The following is a 16,394-nucleotide window of genomic DNA, read 5'->3' as shown; positions in this document are numbered from 1 at the left end:
CTTATAAGAAAAGCCATGTCCAAATTAAAAAAGAGAACCCTACTTTTTTTGTAGCCCTGGCTGGCCTCAACTCAGGAAGATCCTCCTGCCTCAGCCTTCTGAGTGCTGAGATTACAAGCGTGTGCCACCACGCCCAGCTCTAAAAGTGAGCCCTCTTAACCATACAGCTGTGGGAGTTGCTAAATTCTCTCAGAGGGTGTGCACTGTATCAAGTGGTGGTTGGGTCAGTAGGGCCACCTGCTCTCTAGCTGGGTCTGCCCCTCCCTCACAGGAAGGGGCGCTGCCAGGCCCAGGGATTCAGACTGTTCTGAGGCTGCTCCCCACAGCATCCTTCAGGCTGCAGAACCCACCATCACTGTCTCTGTCACTGTCCTCAGGGCTCCCGCAGGCCTGCCTTAAAAGGCCAACGCCAGGCCTTGGGTGAAGGCCTCAGCTCTAAGCTAGGCTCTGCCCTTTCTCTCTGACAAACCTAGTCTTCCTCTGGGCCTTAGTTCTAAACAAGCAAATAGGAATAGATGACACCCAGCTGTCTCTTTTCTTCCCCTGAACTCTTGCTGTGCCAGGGCCTTCCTCGCTGGGCTACCACTTCAGGTGGGAACAGGACACTTCTGGTAAAGAAACAGCTATGACTGTCTCCTGCCTCCCTCCACAGGGTTTTGAGAAGTGGGCAGGCAGGAGCCCCAGCCTCTGCGTTGCTCCCCCATCCTCCCTGACACAATAGTATGCAGAGTTCCACATACATTGGGCCATTAATCCTGCCACACTCTATAGTGCAGGTCCTCTCATCACCGCATTCAACAGTGCATGGAAAAAGGGCCCAGAGAGGAGAAGCAACCAGCCCTATAGCACACAGCTAGTACAGGTGGGTGGGGCCTAGGCAGCCTGGATCTAGAGTCAAACTCCGGACCACCCCACCAGGATGGATCCCAGACATCATCTCCCTTTATCTTTACCACACCATCAACTGTCAGAAGAAGGCAGAACCAGGCTATTACCTGCATGATTCAGCAGAACGAGAACCAGAGGCAGCAGTGACTCACCCAGGGTTACTGAGTTAGCGCAGGACCAGAAGCCGAGTCTCCAGCATCCAACTCAGGCTTCTTCTTTGGGCTCTAGTGTAACTTTGGGCACTGGAAAAGGTCAGCTGTTTCCCCCACAGTCCACCCAGCACGTCTCCGCCCAGGGTGTGGGCAGAGGAGCCAAGTTCAGCATCCCTGGGTCCCATTCAGGTCTCTATCCCGTGTTCCAGCCCACCTTGCAATGCCTCATTTCTATCTTCAGAAGTCAGGGGACTGAAACCTGATGGCCTCTGGGTGTTCCTGCCTCCTCCCTGAATCCTTGTTCATCTGTCTCCTGGTGTATTCTGGGTATCAGTCTCTTCATCTTCATGTCCTCACTTTGCTCCTCGCATCCTCCCCTTCCTGTTTACCCTGCAGCCACGTGTCAGGGCTCCCTCTTCACAGTCTGGTCCCTGCTGCTGTTGCTGTGGTTCCTGGAGGCCCTTCCAGCAAGTCCAGACCTGCTCTGACCCACCAGACACTGAGCAGCCCCGCCTGTGCCTCCGCCAACCGCCAACAGGAGATGTTGGCCACGAGTGTGCTCCAAGCGTTCTCAAGCTGCCTGGTAAACCCATCTGCAGCTGCCAGACCTCTGGTGGAGGCACAGGAGTCTGGGGACCGAACCTTGGGCTCCAGGAGTGAGGCTCTTGCTAGAGGTAGGAGGACTCCAGGACAGACGGGCACTCACTTGGAGACAGAAGGAATTTCACTTTATTGAAGGCATGTTAGGTGAGGGGAGAGCACTTGGCCATGGGAGTTGTGTGACTCAGACGCTTCACATACCCATCTGGAATGCTCCTAGTCACTCCTCAGGAAGCTGTCTCTGGCCTTTGCCACTGGCTGGGTTAGGATCCCTGCCTCTGTGTTCCCATGGGTCCCAGTCCTTAGTTCCTGAGAGCAGAGACTGGGTCTGAGGCACAGAGATGGCACCAGGAACCTTGTGAGAGTCAAGAGAGGAACCGATGCCTATGAATGGCTGGTTCCTGCACTGGCCCCACTTTGATGCTTTCCACCTCTCCAAACATCTGTGTGGGAATGGGGTGGACCATGTCTAACTCCAGAGGACAGAGACCAGGAGAAATGCAGAGGAAGAACTGGATTCTATCCTGGGATCCTAGTTATTTTTCAGCAAAGATGTAATTACTGCTTTGATCTGTAAGTTCAAAGACTCTTGTCTGTAGAGAAGAGCTTGGATCCCTGACTTCTACCACCACGGGGCCCCAGGAAAGACAGGACATCGGGGAGATGCCAGGAGCACACTTACTTTATTACAAGTGGAGGCTCTGGGGCCAAATGTCTGTATGGCCTCCTGCTCTGGAAACTAGACCACGAATTTCCTTCTGTGAGCCATTAGGCAAGGATGGCAAGACTAAGTCCCTGAAACAGCAGCTGCCTAGCAAGACAGGAAATGTAGCAGCTCTGTTTCTTATATAATAACTGCACTTTCCCCCTGAGAGCTCTAACTCCGAGCATGGACATTGTTAAGAGTTTCTCCTCTTTTAGGAACTAAGGAAGTAGTTAGGACACATAGACAACAAGGAATCCTTAGGGACTGTGAAATCAGTAGTGTTGGTCCTGAAGAGAGGGTGCCCTACTGGGGAGCCACTGGCTGGCTCCTGTGAGGACCAGACACCTCCTGGCCTTGGCCATCCTTGTCGGGAGGTGCTGTGGCTGGAGCAGCTTCCTGGTACCCAGCCCCAGCCCCTCACAGGGCCTGCACAAGTACCAGGAGGCTCATCACCAATGCCATGGAGAAGAAGATGCCCAGGAAGAAGCGGTCCATCACACGGGCCAGGCACTTCCAGTCCTCTCGGCGGCGCTGGGCTTCCCGGTGGCTACGGAAGGTGCTGGCGATGGTGGCTACATGGTGCAGTATTGCTTCCTGGTAGCACAGACACCGTGGCTCGTGGCAAGGGCCTGCTGGGGGCCCAGCAGGAGGCTGGGGACTGGGGACTGGCTCAGGTGGCCTGGGCTGCCCACAGGGCTCCCCTCGCTCCCGCACACACAGTCCTTTTGCCAGGTGTCCCAGCAGGAGAGCCCGAGCCCAGGCTGGCACTGGGCGGGCACTGGGACCACAGTAATGCAGGTTCATGATAAGGATGGTCAGTGCTGTTGAGAAAGTGACCATGGTCATAGCGGCCATGTAGTACTTTCCTAGAAGAGACAGACAGAGAGCCAGTTGGGGCTGGAAACAAGAACTTGGTGATTCTGTTTCCCTACTGCCTCCTCCACGAATCTGAACAAGCCCACCAGGAGACTCTCAGGACCCTTCAAGCCCCCAGGATGGAAGGAGGGAGATAACAGTCAAGTTCCTGCCACATCTCTTTCCTACCAGTACATTTGCAGAAGCTACCTGTTCTCACTCAGGAGGCTCCCATAGTTACAGGCATGATGTGGGGCAATTTCTGATCTTTTCTGTACAACTGGGACAACGAGAGAATCTACCTTATAGGTCTGTGGTGCTGCTCACCTCATGTCAAGTGTACAAGAGAAAGCCTGGTACACAGGCAGTGCTCTGTACATTTTGCCTATGTTTAAAACACTGAGGCCAGGGGTGGTGGACTTACACCTGTAATCCCAGCACCCAGGAGGCTGAGGCAGGAGGATTGCCGTGAGTTTGAGGCCAGCCTGAGCTACACAGTGATTTCAAGTCCAGCCTGAACTATGTAGACAGACTCTCTCAAAACACCAAAAATAAATAAAAATAAAATAAGACGACACGGGGTGGTGGGTGGGCGGAGGATGGATCTTCCTGTACCTAGGCCTTGACAAAAGACTGACACCCGGTGGACGTTAGGGGAAGGGGTTCTCCCTGGCAGGCACCTACTCTTTTCCCTCAGCCTCCAAAGCCCTTGCCTTCTGTCACCCACGATGCAGGCCGGGCTCACCGATGAGCGGCACACTCTCGGCCGGCGGCATGCTCTCGGCCAGCAGCAGCTGGAAGACCGTGAGCGCCAGCAGCACGGTGACGCCGAGCGATACCTTCTCGCCCGAGTCAGCGGGCAGGTGGAAAGCGAGCGGGGCGAGCAGCGAGATGAGCACGCAGGGCAGCAGCAGGTTGCACACATAGGCGGCGGCGCGGCGGCGCAGGAGCAGCGTGAAGGTCACGTCCGGGTAGGGCTCTGAGCAGCAGCCGTAGGTGAGCACGCGGCGCCGCGCGGGGAAGCCCAGCACGCGCCACTCCACGTTCTCCACGAAGTCCGCCAGGCTGGCGGCGGCACCGCGCGGGCGCACGTCCAGCTGGTGCCCGCCGTGCGTCCACGAGCCGAAGGTGAGGCCGCAGCGCTGCGCATCGAACGGGAAGGCCGACACGTCCACGCGGCACGAGCTGCGCGTGATGGCCGGCGAGTCCCAGCGCACCGCGCCATCGTGCCGCACGACCACGTTGGTGCTGGCCGAGGCCCGGGCCTGCGCGTCTGCCCTGCGGCAGGCGAGATGGAGATCAGCCGCTTGACAGCATCCACCTGACTGCAGCCTGGCGGCCACGGAGCTCACAGCAGACCCGGGAAGGAGCCCGGGCTGCACGGAGGGTGGAGCACGCCGCAGGCAGCCCTTCTGTCTGCGGAAGTCTAGGAGGGGGAGCACCTGAAGGGCTCAGAAGGGCACAGATCTAGCCCAGGTAGGGTAGAAAGTTCACTGCAGATGCAGGAATGACACTGGGTTGCCAGTGTGACCTTTGGGGTCATCTGCAGAATTTCTTAGCGAGGCCCTGGGAAGATATGCAGCCCCGTGCATTGGCTAGGAAAGCAGAACTGGTTCGGGTGACATAAAGGAAAGCTCCAGAGGCCCTGGAGGAAGGAGGACCCTGGGAAGCCTTGAGATCAGAGCTGCCCTGGAAGGGTGGAGGGGGCCAGAAAGAGGCCCTCATGGCCCCTTCCCAGCAGACATTCAGCCTGAGTTGGCCCGGGTCAGGCTAAAGTGGGGTGCCTTGGTGAGGGGTGGCTGTGAGCTCCTGGTCGCTTAGAAGGGCCCCAGGGGATCAGTGCATACTGGGGTGAAGGGTAGCTCTGGAGAGGGGTGGGAGAGGAGGGGACCCCAGGTAGGCCTACTTGTTATAGAGCACGATGTCTGGCCGCCACACAAGACTGCTGGGGATGCGGATGGCATCCAGGCCACCATAGGCATTGGGGTCCCATCGTAGGTAGGCATCCGTCCACTCCTGCCGGATCCACAGGTACAGGGTCAGCACCTGGTTCCGCTCATCCTGGAAGTCAGGGGGTAGACACCTGTATTGCATCTCCCGCTCTCTGTGCACACTCACCTGCGGGGCTCTGGTCAGCCCCCCCGCCTGACTCCCCTGTGCAGTCCACTTCCCACCCAGGCCCGACCATGCTGTGTGACCTTGGTAGGTTTCTCTCATCACTGGACCGCAGGTTCCTCAGTAGTTATATGGAGGGATAAGCCCTGCTTGGGGATTCAGTGAGTTCAAGGGTGCAGAGTGTAGGGCACACTGTGGGCACCTGACAGTTGGTGACATTTATCCTTGTGAATATAACACTTAGAGACTTGCTGGGAGAATAAGTTTCTCACCCCTTAGTCCCTTGACCCTGTTACAGGGTAACTAACCCTCCACAGCTCTTCTACCACAACCGCAACATACCATGTCGATGATCTGTGACAGTGTCACCTCCAGGGTCACATTCAGAGTCTGGTCTGTGTCGGCCACAGGTCTCAGAGCACTTGTATAGTTGGCGAAGAGATCACGGAACAGCTTGTGAGCCAGCCTGCCCTCAGCTCCAAAGCACTCTGGAGGAGCAGTCAGGTTTGTCCAAAGCCCTAGCTGGGGTCCCGGCACCCATTCCAGTGCCCCACAGCTTTTTCAGTGTCCACCTGCTGCCTGCCCTTTGTCCCCTTAGCTGTGGCTCTGGTTCCTCCCTGGTTTGTCTCCAGGGATGAATGAGGCCAAGGCCATGGACTTATCTTCTGGAGAGACACTGACTTGTTTCTTCTCTTCTCTTCCCTTCCCAAGGATCTGGATTCTGCCTGCCCTGCCACAAAGGCTGGAGGGATCCGGGCTGGGGATTTAGCTCAGCGGCATAGTGCCTGCCTGGCAAGTGCCAGGTCTGGAGTTTGATTCCGGGTACAAAACAAAAAATTTGAAAAAAAAGGCTGAAAGGATCCCATAAACCCAGGTCTCCAGACTTTTATCCAGGCATTCCAAACGTTATTAGCCTATCCCTCTGGTCTCTCAGACCTTTCTACTTAAGGAACATTCCCTCTTCTGCAGCCAACTACTGGTTGGTTTGTTTTGAGAAGAGGTCTTGGTGTCTTGTCCAGGCTGGCCTTGAACACCTGGGCTCAAACCATCTTCCTGTCTCAGCCTCCTGTGTAGCTGAGACCACAGGTATGACCACCATGCCTGGCTTTCCTGCTTCTGAAAATATACTAGCTTTCCTTTGTTCCTGACTTAAACACTGTCCTCAGAATCTTGTCCTTCCTCATTTTTTTCTTTTTCTTTTTTTTTTTTTTTTTTGGTACCAGGGATCGAACTCACATCCTTGCGCTTGTGAGGCAGGAGGTGGAACCACTGAGCTAAATTCCCGGCCCTGTTTCTTTTTAATTTTTTTTTTTGGTACCGGGGATCGAAATCAGGACCTTGCACTTTTGAGGCAGGCAGCACAACCACTGAGCTGATTCCCTGGCCCTTCATTTTTTTCTTAAGCCAAAGTTTTCTTCTCAGTTCCTGACCCATATGCACTGTTGTCCACTGCTTAATTTTTTTCAAGCATTTTTAGTTCTGTAGTTCCTAAATATTAACTCTCTCCAGCCCTCTTTTTCTTTTTCTGGTCCTGGCACAGATGTATGGCACGGATCAGAGCTTGTCACACACTAAGGATGTGCTCTGCTGCTGAGCTATCCCTCCAGATCCTGAAATCTGCTTTTTATATTTTGTACTGGGGATTGAACCCATAACTTTTGCACTGAGCTACATCCCTAGTCCTTTGATTGATTGACTGACTTTTTCTTTTTTTGAGATGGGGGTTTCACTAAGTAGTTCATGCTGACCTTGAATTCATTATGTAGTCTAGGCTGGCCTCAAACTCATGGTGATGCTCCTGCCTCAGCCTCCTGAGTGCTGGGATTATACCACCATACCTGGCCAATGGACTGATTTTGAGGTAAGGTCTTGCTCGGTTAAGTCCCCCAAGTTGGGCTCAAATTTACAATCTTTCTGCCTCAGCTTCCTGAGTAGCTGGGATTACAGATGTTTGCCACCACACTTGGCTTGAAATTGCTTATCTTGTGTTCTTTATTTCAGCAAACAAGCACTCCTGGTGATGCCAGGAAATTGGAATTTTCCTTCCTTTATTCCCTCTCCCCCTGCCTCCTCCTGCAGTCCAGTCAGTCTCCAAACCCTGTCAGATTCTCCAAATCCCACCAGACACCCTCTGACTCCACTCCTCTCCAGCTCAGGAGCCTTCCTTTCCACCTTGGACCACAATGGGGGCAGTAGCAGCCTCCTCACAACTCTGCCTGCCTGAAATTTACTGTCTCCTACCAGCCTGTACAGTTCCAGCACATTAAGCTTTTAGACATGTATTTCTCCCAGGCCAGTACCTGTCTAAAATTGCTCAGGGCTCCCCTGGTTGCAGGCTAAATCATTGGCCTGACGTTCAAGGCCCTTCACGATTGGGCCCTTTGAGTTTCCAGCTGTATCTCTGGAAATGCCACATCGCTGCTCCCACCCCAGTCAGGCAAGTCTCTCAACCCCTTCAAGCAACTATTTCCCACATTCCCCAGAGAGAGAGAGCCTGTTCCCAGGGTAGTAGAGACGTCTTGGGGAGAGAGGTTTGGAGCTGACAGAAATGACAGCATTGCCTGGAGAGGCCAGGGCTGGTTCGCAGAGCTTCATACCTGTGGGGAGTAGGAGCAGGAGCAGGAGGCTCAGGCAGAGGTGGTAGCTTCGGGGCCCCATGGCTCTGCCACAGCCAGAGGTGGGGCAGGTCTCCCAACCAGACCTCGGTCCGTATCAGGCCTAGCTGGTAAAGGCGGCGTGGACAGTACCTGAAAACAAGAAAGGCTGAGATGGCTCGTGGGTCCAGCTACTCTCCTGTTGCCCTCTGGTTATCTGACCCTATTTTGCACCTGCTTTTTGATGTTAATACTTGGTTGTTGGCATCTGCTGGTTCACCTCTGCTGAACCTTTTGTCCTTCAGCCTTGGCCTGTGCCCTTTCCTATGCTTCGTCCCCCTCTTTACCTGTCTGTCTCAAGTTCCTTCTGTCTTTCCCCTTGTAACGACCTGGTTTCTCTGAATCCCTGGCTCTGATCTTCCTGTCTGCCTCTTTCTGCTCTCCCTTTCTCCTTCTTTCAGAGCCCCTGACTCAAGTCCTCTGCTCCTGGCACCTGGGCTCAAAGTGAGCCTAATGATCTCAGAGAACAAGAAGCAGGAGGGACTCAAATAGGCCCAGGGTTGAAGTACAGGGCAGGGGGCCTCCCCATTTGCCTGTTATTAGCTTAATTACAGGGCAGGGACACCTGTGCCATGGGAACAGAGCAGCTGAAACTGACACCTCCGGCTGCTGAGGCCTAAATTATTCAAATTCTGTAAAGGAGCACCCAGGCTCAGTTCAGGCCCGTCCTTGAGTACAGGGACACGGGGGGCCAGGCCAGGATGTGCCAAAGACCTGGGCCTCAGGGTATGAGGGCCAGCACCTTGGTGGGAACCCCCCTCCCAGCTCTGCCACTGTGGCTCCCTCTGGACCTAAGGCTGTCCTCCCAGAGAGGGGCTGAGCACCTCAAGCTAAACGCTTCATGCCAAGCTTCTCTCTAACTCTGAGTTAGGCTTGCTTCTGGGACACACACAGATTCATGGGTATTTATAGCCCACCAAGGTTTGTTTTGATTACTTTTGTCCAAGTTGGCTTGACAACAGTTACATAAACTGCCCCGGCAATTCCATCCATGACTGTGACTTCAGCTGTGGTGGAGATGCCAAGTCCCTGCTCTTTCTGTGCCCCAGCCCCCTCTCTAGATGTTTGTCTCCATCCACCTTCCCAACATCTCCCTCTAGGTGTGGCATGAGCTTTTCACATCACTTCAAAATGGAACTGCACACACAGTCCAACACCTATTTATGCTAAAAATTCTCAGCAAACTCGGAATGAGGGAAATGTCCTCAGTTTAATAAAGAATTCCTACAAAAACCCCTCTGCCAACATTATACATAATGGTGAGAAAAAGAAGCTTTCCGTCAAGATCAAACATGGAGGCTCAAACAAGAGGGAAAGCAAGTGGGGAGGCTAGAGGACTGATGCCGAGGAAATTTCTGGTGATGCCAAAGGAGAATGGTCCACTCTGCCCTCTAGGGTTTCTGCCTTGTGTCCACTAAATGCCATTTGTTCATTTCAGAATTCTTTTTGATGGGAAAATGATTTTGAAGGTAAATTTTTTTATATATATACTTCTATGGTCCTGGGGATTAAAGTGCTCTACCTTTGAGCTACCTCCCTAGCCCAGGAAGGCATATGCAACCATTTAAAAGGCAGGTTTGGGGCTGCGGGTGCAGTGCAGGTGTTCAATCCCCAGCATGAAAACAAAGACAAACCTCCAGGGCCGGGGATTTAGCTCGGTGATTTTGCCGCCTGCTGCGCAAGCGCAAGGTTCTGAGTTCAATCCCCGGTACCAAAAAAAAAAAAAAAAAAAAAGCAAAAAACCAAAAAACAAACCTCCAAAAAAATATCTGTAAAGGTTTTGAGGCAGTATGAGAAATCACATATGGCATCCTAATGGGTGAAACATGGACCACCTTCAGAGCAAGGAGAGGTGGAATACCGGGAACAGGAGTTAGGAAAAGAGAAAAAACCCCAAAGGTACAAACTCACTAGTCGGGACAGGTTTATTTCAAAATCAACCTGAGAGGGACGGCTGCGGCACGCAGACCGGACCCATAACTCCCGTAGACTGCGAGGTCATGAGCATAAGGGGCTGTGAAAAGGGAAGGTCCAAGTGGGACTGTGGAGGGGGAGAGTTCAGTGGAAAAGAGTCACAGCTCCCACTGGGACAGGCTTGAGAAAGCACACGGAGTGGTGGTTGCCTGCCAAGAACGGGGCTGGAGGATGAGGCAAGTTATGGGGTGTAGCCATGGTTACTGGGCCTTATTAACCCATGATTGTACCGCTTTAGCAGGTATAAAAACATAGCGGGATGGAAGTGGTTTAAAACTCCCTCTGGTCAGCGTGGCAGCAGTCAGATTCCTTCAGCATGGACTGCTGGACAGACCAGACTGGAGGGGTTCTCGTCCTATGTCCCCCACTCACAAACTGTGTGATTCTCTGCAATTTTCTTATCTTCTCTGGCTTTTGTTTTCTTCTTTTAAAAAATGTGGATAATAATACAAGCTGGATTGTCTTCAGTATTAGATAATGTATGTAAAACTGCCAGGTAAAAAAGAGTCCAATAAATATTAATTTCCTTAAAAAATGTTGAAATATTTCTTATATTTTGGGGTGAAAAAATAAATTAGAAAATATTAGAAAATAGATTGAAATTAAATTTCAAAAGTTGGGTAATTTTAAGAAGCTGTTATAAAAACTATATGTATATATAAACAATTAGTGTATATAATAGCTAATGAAAAATGAGATCAGCGGCTGGCGAGTACCGAGTGTCCGTGGAGGAGGAGGAGGAGGAAGAGGAGGTGGGCTCGGAGGGAGGCACGAGGAAAGCTGCCTGGCTTTAGTGCACCGGGATGTGCCAGGCGGGGCAGGCGCGGGCCGTGAGACTTAGGCCCAGCTGCGCCTGCCGGGCTTGTGGGCAGAAAGCAGGGGTCATTTCATTTCAGAGAGAGCTAGGCCGGGGTTTAGCTCAGTGGCGCGGCGCCTGCCTCACAAGCGCAAGGTGTTCAGTTTCAGTACCGGAAAAGTTTTTTTCAGAGAGAGCTAGAGCAGGCAGAATGAGGTTTGAAGGGAACAGATCTTTGGAAGTGGTCGGAAGTGGTGAAAAACTGGTAGCAGGCGTTGATGCAAGGAACCGGAAGAATCAGGGAGGAAAAGGGAGGTCTGAGAGTAAGCAACTGAAGGGATTAGGTGAGAAAAAGAAGGTTGGTGTAAGTGAAAGAGGCGTGGCTGGAACCCCGGGGTCGGGAGATGAGGGTGTAAGTGTACAGAGGCCCGCGGCAAAGCCCCGAAAGTGGCTGAGTCCTGGGGCCGGAGTGGAAGGCAGAGAGGAGTGGAGCTCTAACCTCTAACCCGAGAGTGTTGGGGAATTGGAAGACTTTGTGGCGAACAAAACTCAGGACCCGGATCTTGCCCCGGAGAGGGGTTGACGCGTCCGGCTTGTGAGATCAGAGGCTGGTTAGACTGGCGTTGCAGCACCCTCGGCTGTCTATGGTATTAAGGTCAAGTGTGGCCATGGGCAGTGCGATCGCAGGAAATGTGAAGCAGCAGCCACGGAAATAGAGGGTAAAATATTTGGAGTACCTTTTAATGCATTGCTCAATTCTGTTGTGCCAGAATATGGACACATTCCAAGCTTTCTTGTGGATGCCTGCAAAACTTTAGAAGAGCATATTCATACCGAAGGGCTTTTTAGGAAGTCAGGATCTGTTATTCGCTTAAGGGCACTAGAGAATAAACTGGATAATGGTGAAGGTGGACTGTCTTCTGGACTTCCTTGTGATATTGCAGGACTTCTGAAGCAGTTTTTTAGGGAACTGCCACAGCCCATTCTCCTGGCTGATCTGCATGAAGCACTTTTCAAAGCTCAACAGTTAGGCTTGGAGAATAACACAGCGACATTGTTACTTTCCTGCCTTATGGCTGATCCTACAGTTGATATATTAAGATATTTCTTTAACTTTCTCAGGAATGTTTCTCTTAGGTCCAGTAAGAATAAGATGGATAGCAGCAATCTTGCAGTAATATTTGCACCAAATCTTCTTCACAAAGTGAAGGACACGAAAAGATGTCTGCTAACAGAAAAAAAGCTACGAATACAGGCTGCAGTAGTACAGACTCTTACAGATTATTGCCCTATTGAGGAACAAATTAAGGAAGAGCAGTTCCCAAAAGATAAACTAAATCCCCAAAGGAGAATGAGAATAGGTTTGAAGAGAACTTAGTGAAGTGTGCAGTTCCCAGGGAGGATGAGGCTAAACCCTCTTCCTCTCAGTACAGCATATGTGATGTAACAAACCTGTCAAAACCTAGCCCTGTGAGAACTGTTAAGCAGCAGTCACTGGTGGAAACATGCAATAAAATGGTTTCTGAAAATGCACACATTACAGAGCACAGGAAGGTTTCAGCTCACGTACAGTGGTTTAATCAGCGTTCATTAAATGAATCACGTAGAACAAAACCAAAGTCACCTCTTAAATTTCAGTGTACCCCTGTCCGTCAGTTAGAAGAATTAATTCTTTGTTGGAGTATGGCAGACAACCTGTAAAGCAAAAGTTGACATGTCTTAGTGATGCTGCTTCTCCTCTGGTTAAATAGTGAGCTGGACAGTGCTCTTCCCTCTCATACAGAAGTTCATCAAAAGAATCCTCTATTTCAGGTACCAAATTACATCCTAAAGAACAGACATCTATAAAGATGAAGAGGCACCCAGATTCTGTAAATGCTTCTTTGCTTCTTTACAAATTAAAGTTTGTAAGCAAGACGTGATACCTAATGGTCAAGTTAAGGTTCCCTTGGAGGACCTGACCAATCATGATATATTAAGGTCTGTTGTGAATAATGATCTGGGCTTTTCTCCTGGGATGAAAAACAGGGTCCTTAGGAAGCCATCAGACAGGGAAAGGGCTTGGTACAAAGGTTCTCCAAAAAATCGTATTGCAAAGGCTCAACTGCTACCAACAAGTAAACCTGTAGATTTGTAATTGGCAAATGTTATACTTATCGTGAATGTAAATAAAATTAGTAATTGGTAATGCGACTTGCAGGATCATGTACATGTTAGCTTGTAGCGCAGGAAAATTACTAAGCAGTGCATTTTCTCTGAAACATCTTCATTTCACTGCACATGTCAATTACTTTGTTTTTCTTAATTATGGCAGTATTTAAACACTTTTTTTATGATCTCTTAAAACAGAGGTTACACTTTACCTTTTTAAAGAAATTGCTGGCTGGATTTATAAAAAATTAATTAAAAAAATGAGATCAGCACACAAAAAGATACAGGAAATACAATATTGAAAATGATGCCAGGCGACAGAAGTTAAGACAGGTAAGGCAAAGGGCCTGAATAATTAACCTGAGGAAACTGTCAGGACCTCAGTGAGTGAAATTCGAAGGGCAAAGAACATGTCTGTAAGTAAACTACCAGGAGCTGTGGAAGACTGGAATGTAAACAGGACAGCGGCTTTCTGGATATTGAAGGCCTGGCAGTGGGAAGCAACATTCCTGTGTTGTCACGTGCACCTGTACCGAAGACTGGATAGAAGGCCTCTGTATAGAAGATGGATTTAAACATCTTTTTCTTTTTATTCTAATAAAACATGCACCACGTTATTCCTCATGACTTGCTATTTTGTTGCTTCAATCTTCGTTGCCTCAGAAGGACCCAGAGGGGGAGGTAGCTGGTACAAAATGATGTAACGTGGTCACAATTACAGTATCAGGTGAAAAGCTGACAGAAAGCATTAGAAAGGGTGACTCAGGCTGACAAACCCGAATGAATAATCTTAAAGTGGGACAGGTAGACATGTCTTTTGAAATGATAAAAATATTATAAAAATATAAGACAGTCAAATCCAGATGCCCCCAGCTTTCTAAAGGACAAATGATCCAGTTACTTCAAAAAGTAAAGGACTGGGCCGGGGATTTAGCTCAGTGGTTCCACCACCTGCCTCACAAGTGCAAGGTCCCTACTACCGAAAAAAAAAAAAAAAAAAAAAAGAAAAGACATTAAAAAGATAGAGGGCCGACTTATTAACCACATGCAAAGTGTATTGTTTAGACCTGTAAAAACTTAACTTTTGAAACATTTGGGACAATTTGAAAATACAGTATTGAGGGGATTATTAATTGTTAGGTGTGACTATGACATTATGATTGTATTTATAAAAACTCACTTGTTAGGAAAGACAGATATTGAACCTGGCATAGTGGTGCACACCTGAAATCCCAGCACTTAGGAGGCTGAAGCAGGATTGCTGTGAGTTTAAGACCAGCCTGGGTTACGTGGTGAGTTCAAGGCCAGCCTGAACTACATAGTGAGACCCTGTCTCAAACAACAAAAAAACCAAACGAAAAAGCTAAAAATATTGATGAAAGGATCTGCCTTAGACATAACATCATTAAGTGGGTAGAAGTGTTTGGCTTGATTTGGCCATGAAATGGTTAATGCATATGCTGTATGACTCCAAGCGACAGTTTAACAGATACAAAACCTGCAGCTCTCCGAAAAACATGCAGCAGAGGTGAGTGGTGCTGTCTTGGAGCAGATAGCACACAGGATGGGCTGTTAGAGGAAAGACCACAAACTACAGCACAAAGTACAGTACAGCATCTTCCCTGCCTTGACCACTGCATGGACCCCAACCACACTTTTGCTCTGCCCACACACGAGACAGATGTGCCAGACTCCTCTCCACTCCCGTATAGAAACCCCTGCCTTTTGTCTGTTTGGCACTGCTGGTCATTTGTCCGCCCTCAGTCCACTCCACCAAGATGAATAAAGTCTGTCTCTTTGCTTTCAGCCAGCGTGTCGAGGTGGCCTCATTCCTCTTCCTTCCCAGATTGTTACAGGAAGTAAGTAGTAAAGATGAAGTAAGACTGAAAATTGTGACAAATGTTGCATGTGGGTTCATTACACTATTTTACTTTGGATAGGTAAAAGTTTCTGTAATACAAGCTTTAAAAATAACCCTCAGGATTGGTGAGTTTGAGGCCAATCTGAACTACATAGACAACCAAAAAAAAAAAAAAAAAAAAAAGGAGGAAAGCCTGAGAGAATTGTTTAAAGCAAAAGTAATATAGATATTCCTGTTAATGACTTTCAGACTTACAACTGAGGCACGTTTTGGACTTGCAACCCCTGCTCAGACTTACAGCCTACATTCGGACTTACAAGGCAGGAATATGAGCAGCAGTTCGGGCTTATGGTGGCTTCTTCTACAGTACAGTACTGTAATTTTGGCCAAGTACTGTACAGAATGGTACTATAGTTTTGTGTTCTGGTATACATTACAGTACCGCATGGAAGAGTTATGCAAATAAAAGCAAAGTCATCAACTTGGAGTTCACTTTGACCATTTCTTGGTTCTGAATACTGTAATGTACATACTGTACACAATTCCTCATTTGGCGACCAATTCTTTTAATCCAGTTGCGGGACTGGAACCCAGTCTTTAAAGGAGTATCTGTACAATACTAAACTCCAGAAAAATACATTAAGTCTAAGAGCTGATTCTTTGAAACCAAGGATCAAAAAATCGACTCATTTTCTAGAAATATAAAAACAAAACTGAATTTGGCTGGGCATGGTGGCCCATGCCTATAATTCTAGCACTCAGGAGGCTGAGGCAGGAGGATTGGAGAGTTCCAGGCCAGCCTGGGCTACATAGTGCATTCCAGATCAGCCTGAGCTACACAGTGAGACCTTGACTAAGAAAAAACAAAACAGAAAAACAAAAACTGAGTACAAGAGGAAAACATTCAGACCTGTGTTAACTCTAATCTTAGCATTACTTCAGGGTTCTGCTTGAATATGTATGTTATACTGGATGTCATAATGAGGTTATGGATTCCACAGCTCTGTTGAAACTGGTTCCTGTCATTTTTTGAGAAACGAAAATATTTAAAACAATGAGACTTTGGAGATGTAGAAGAGATTATCCTCCTTACTTTGAACTGGAATTCTAATCTCTATAATCCAGGATGGATTCAGTGATAAACATTTGATTTACAACTTTTATTTCCCCAGTACCGGGGGTCAAACTCAGGACCTTTCACTTTCGAGCCAGGTGCAGCACCACTGAGCCAAAACCCCAGCCCCTAGAACTGTTTGTATTTTTTTTAATGTCAAAGGAATAATACTTGCCCTAAGAGGAAATACTGCTCATATTCACTGGTAAAGGCTGTTCCTATAACACTTTCTTTTTTAAAACCACCACTGACAAGGAAAGTGAGTTAAGAACTGTTTGTAGAAGCCAAGCAGTGCTGTGGGAGTCATTCAGGTTCACACACTAAGTCATGAAGGAGGGGATTCCCAGCTAAGTAACACTTGTCCCTGATAAGGGTCCAAGTTAAACTGAAGCCCCAGTCCCAGGACATACTCACCCTGCTTTCTTATCTGGCATTCCTTCATGTTCCAGAAGTCTTTGGCCTAATTCTAACTGGAACTTGCTAGATGCCTCATTTTGACCAAATTAGACCTGAATAGAGCCAGGGGTG

General features: G+C 49.1%; 2 protein-coding genes and 1 pseudogene across 7 annotated transcripts in view; 2 read left to right on the top strand and 1 right to left on the bottom strand.

Annotated features, from left to right (window-relative positions):
- The window catches only part of Art1 (ADP-ribosyltransferase 1), a 14,676-nt gene extending 12,921 nt beyond the window's left edge, over nucleotides 1-1,755 (top strand). For both annotated transcript variants that reach the window (XM_004863446.3, XM_021243235.2), the window contains exon 6: nucleotides 1,437-1,755. In XM_004863446.3, coding sequence (XP_004863503.1) covers nucleotides 1,437-1,528 — 92 coding nt within the window. In that variant the 3' untranslated portion in view covers nucleotides 1,529-1,755. The remainder of the gene's footprint in view (nucleotides 1-1,436) is intronic.
- Chrna10 (cholinergic receptor nicotinic alpha 10 subunit) lies at nucleotides 1,747-16,394 on the bottom strand. 5 transcript variants are annotated; one of them, XM_013079092.3, is made up of 7 exons: nucleotides 16,281-16,394; nucleotides 12,365-12,435; nucleotides 7,914-8,063; nucleotides 5,659-5,804; nucleotides 5,108-5,262; nucleotides 3,947-4,479; nucleotides 1,747-3,212 (listed from the first exon to the last, which is right to left on the bottom strand). In XM_013079092.3, the coding sequence occupies exons 3-7, from the start codon at nucleotides 7,972-7,974 to the stop codon at nucleotides 2,764-2,766; spliced, it is 1,344 nt and encodes a 447-aa protein (XP_012934546.2). In that variant the 5' UTR covers nucleotides 7,975-8,063; nucleotides 12,365-12,435; nucleotides 16,281-16,394; the 3' UTR covers nucleotides 1,747-2,763. The 5 variants fall into 5 exon arrangements, with proteins under 5 accessions (XP_012934546.2, XP_004863376.2, XP_004863375.2 ...); XM_004863319.3 differs by lacking the exons at nucleotides 12,365-12,435; nucleotides 16,281-16,394 and adding an exon at nucleotides 8,795-8,852; XM_004863318.3 differs by lacking the exons at nucleotides 12,365-12,435; nucleotides 16,281-16,394 and adding an exon at nucleotides 8,145-8,851.
- LOC101723681 (rho GTPase-activating protein 11A pseudogene) lies at nucleotides 11,340-12,898 on the top strand (annotated as a pseudogene).

Source organism: Heterocephalus glaber, unplaced genomic scaffold, assembly GCF_053883595.1.
Source record: "Heterocephalus glaber isolate CG9 unplaced genomic scaffold, H.glaber_assembly_v1.0 deba00001428, whole genome shotgun sequence".
In the NCBI taxonomy this organism is placed as follows: domain Eukaryota; kingdom Metazoa; phylum Chordata; class Mammalia; order Rodentia; family Bathyergidae; genus Heterocephalus; species Heterocephalus glaber.
Note: the sequence above shows the minus strand (reverse complement) of the source record. Positions and strands in the feature narration are given on the sequence as shown.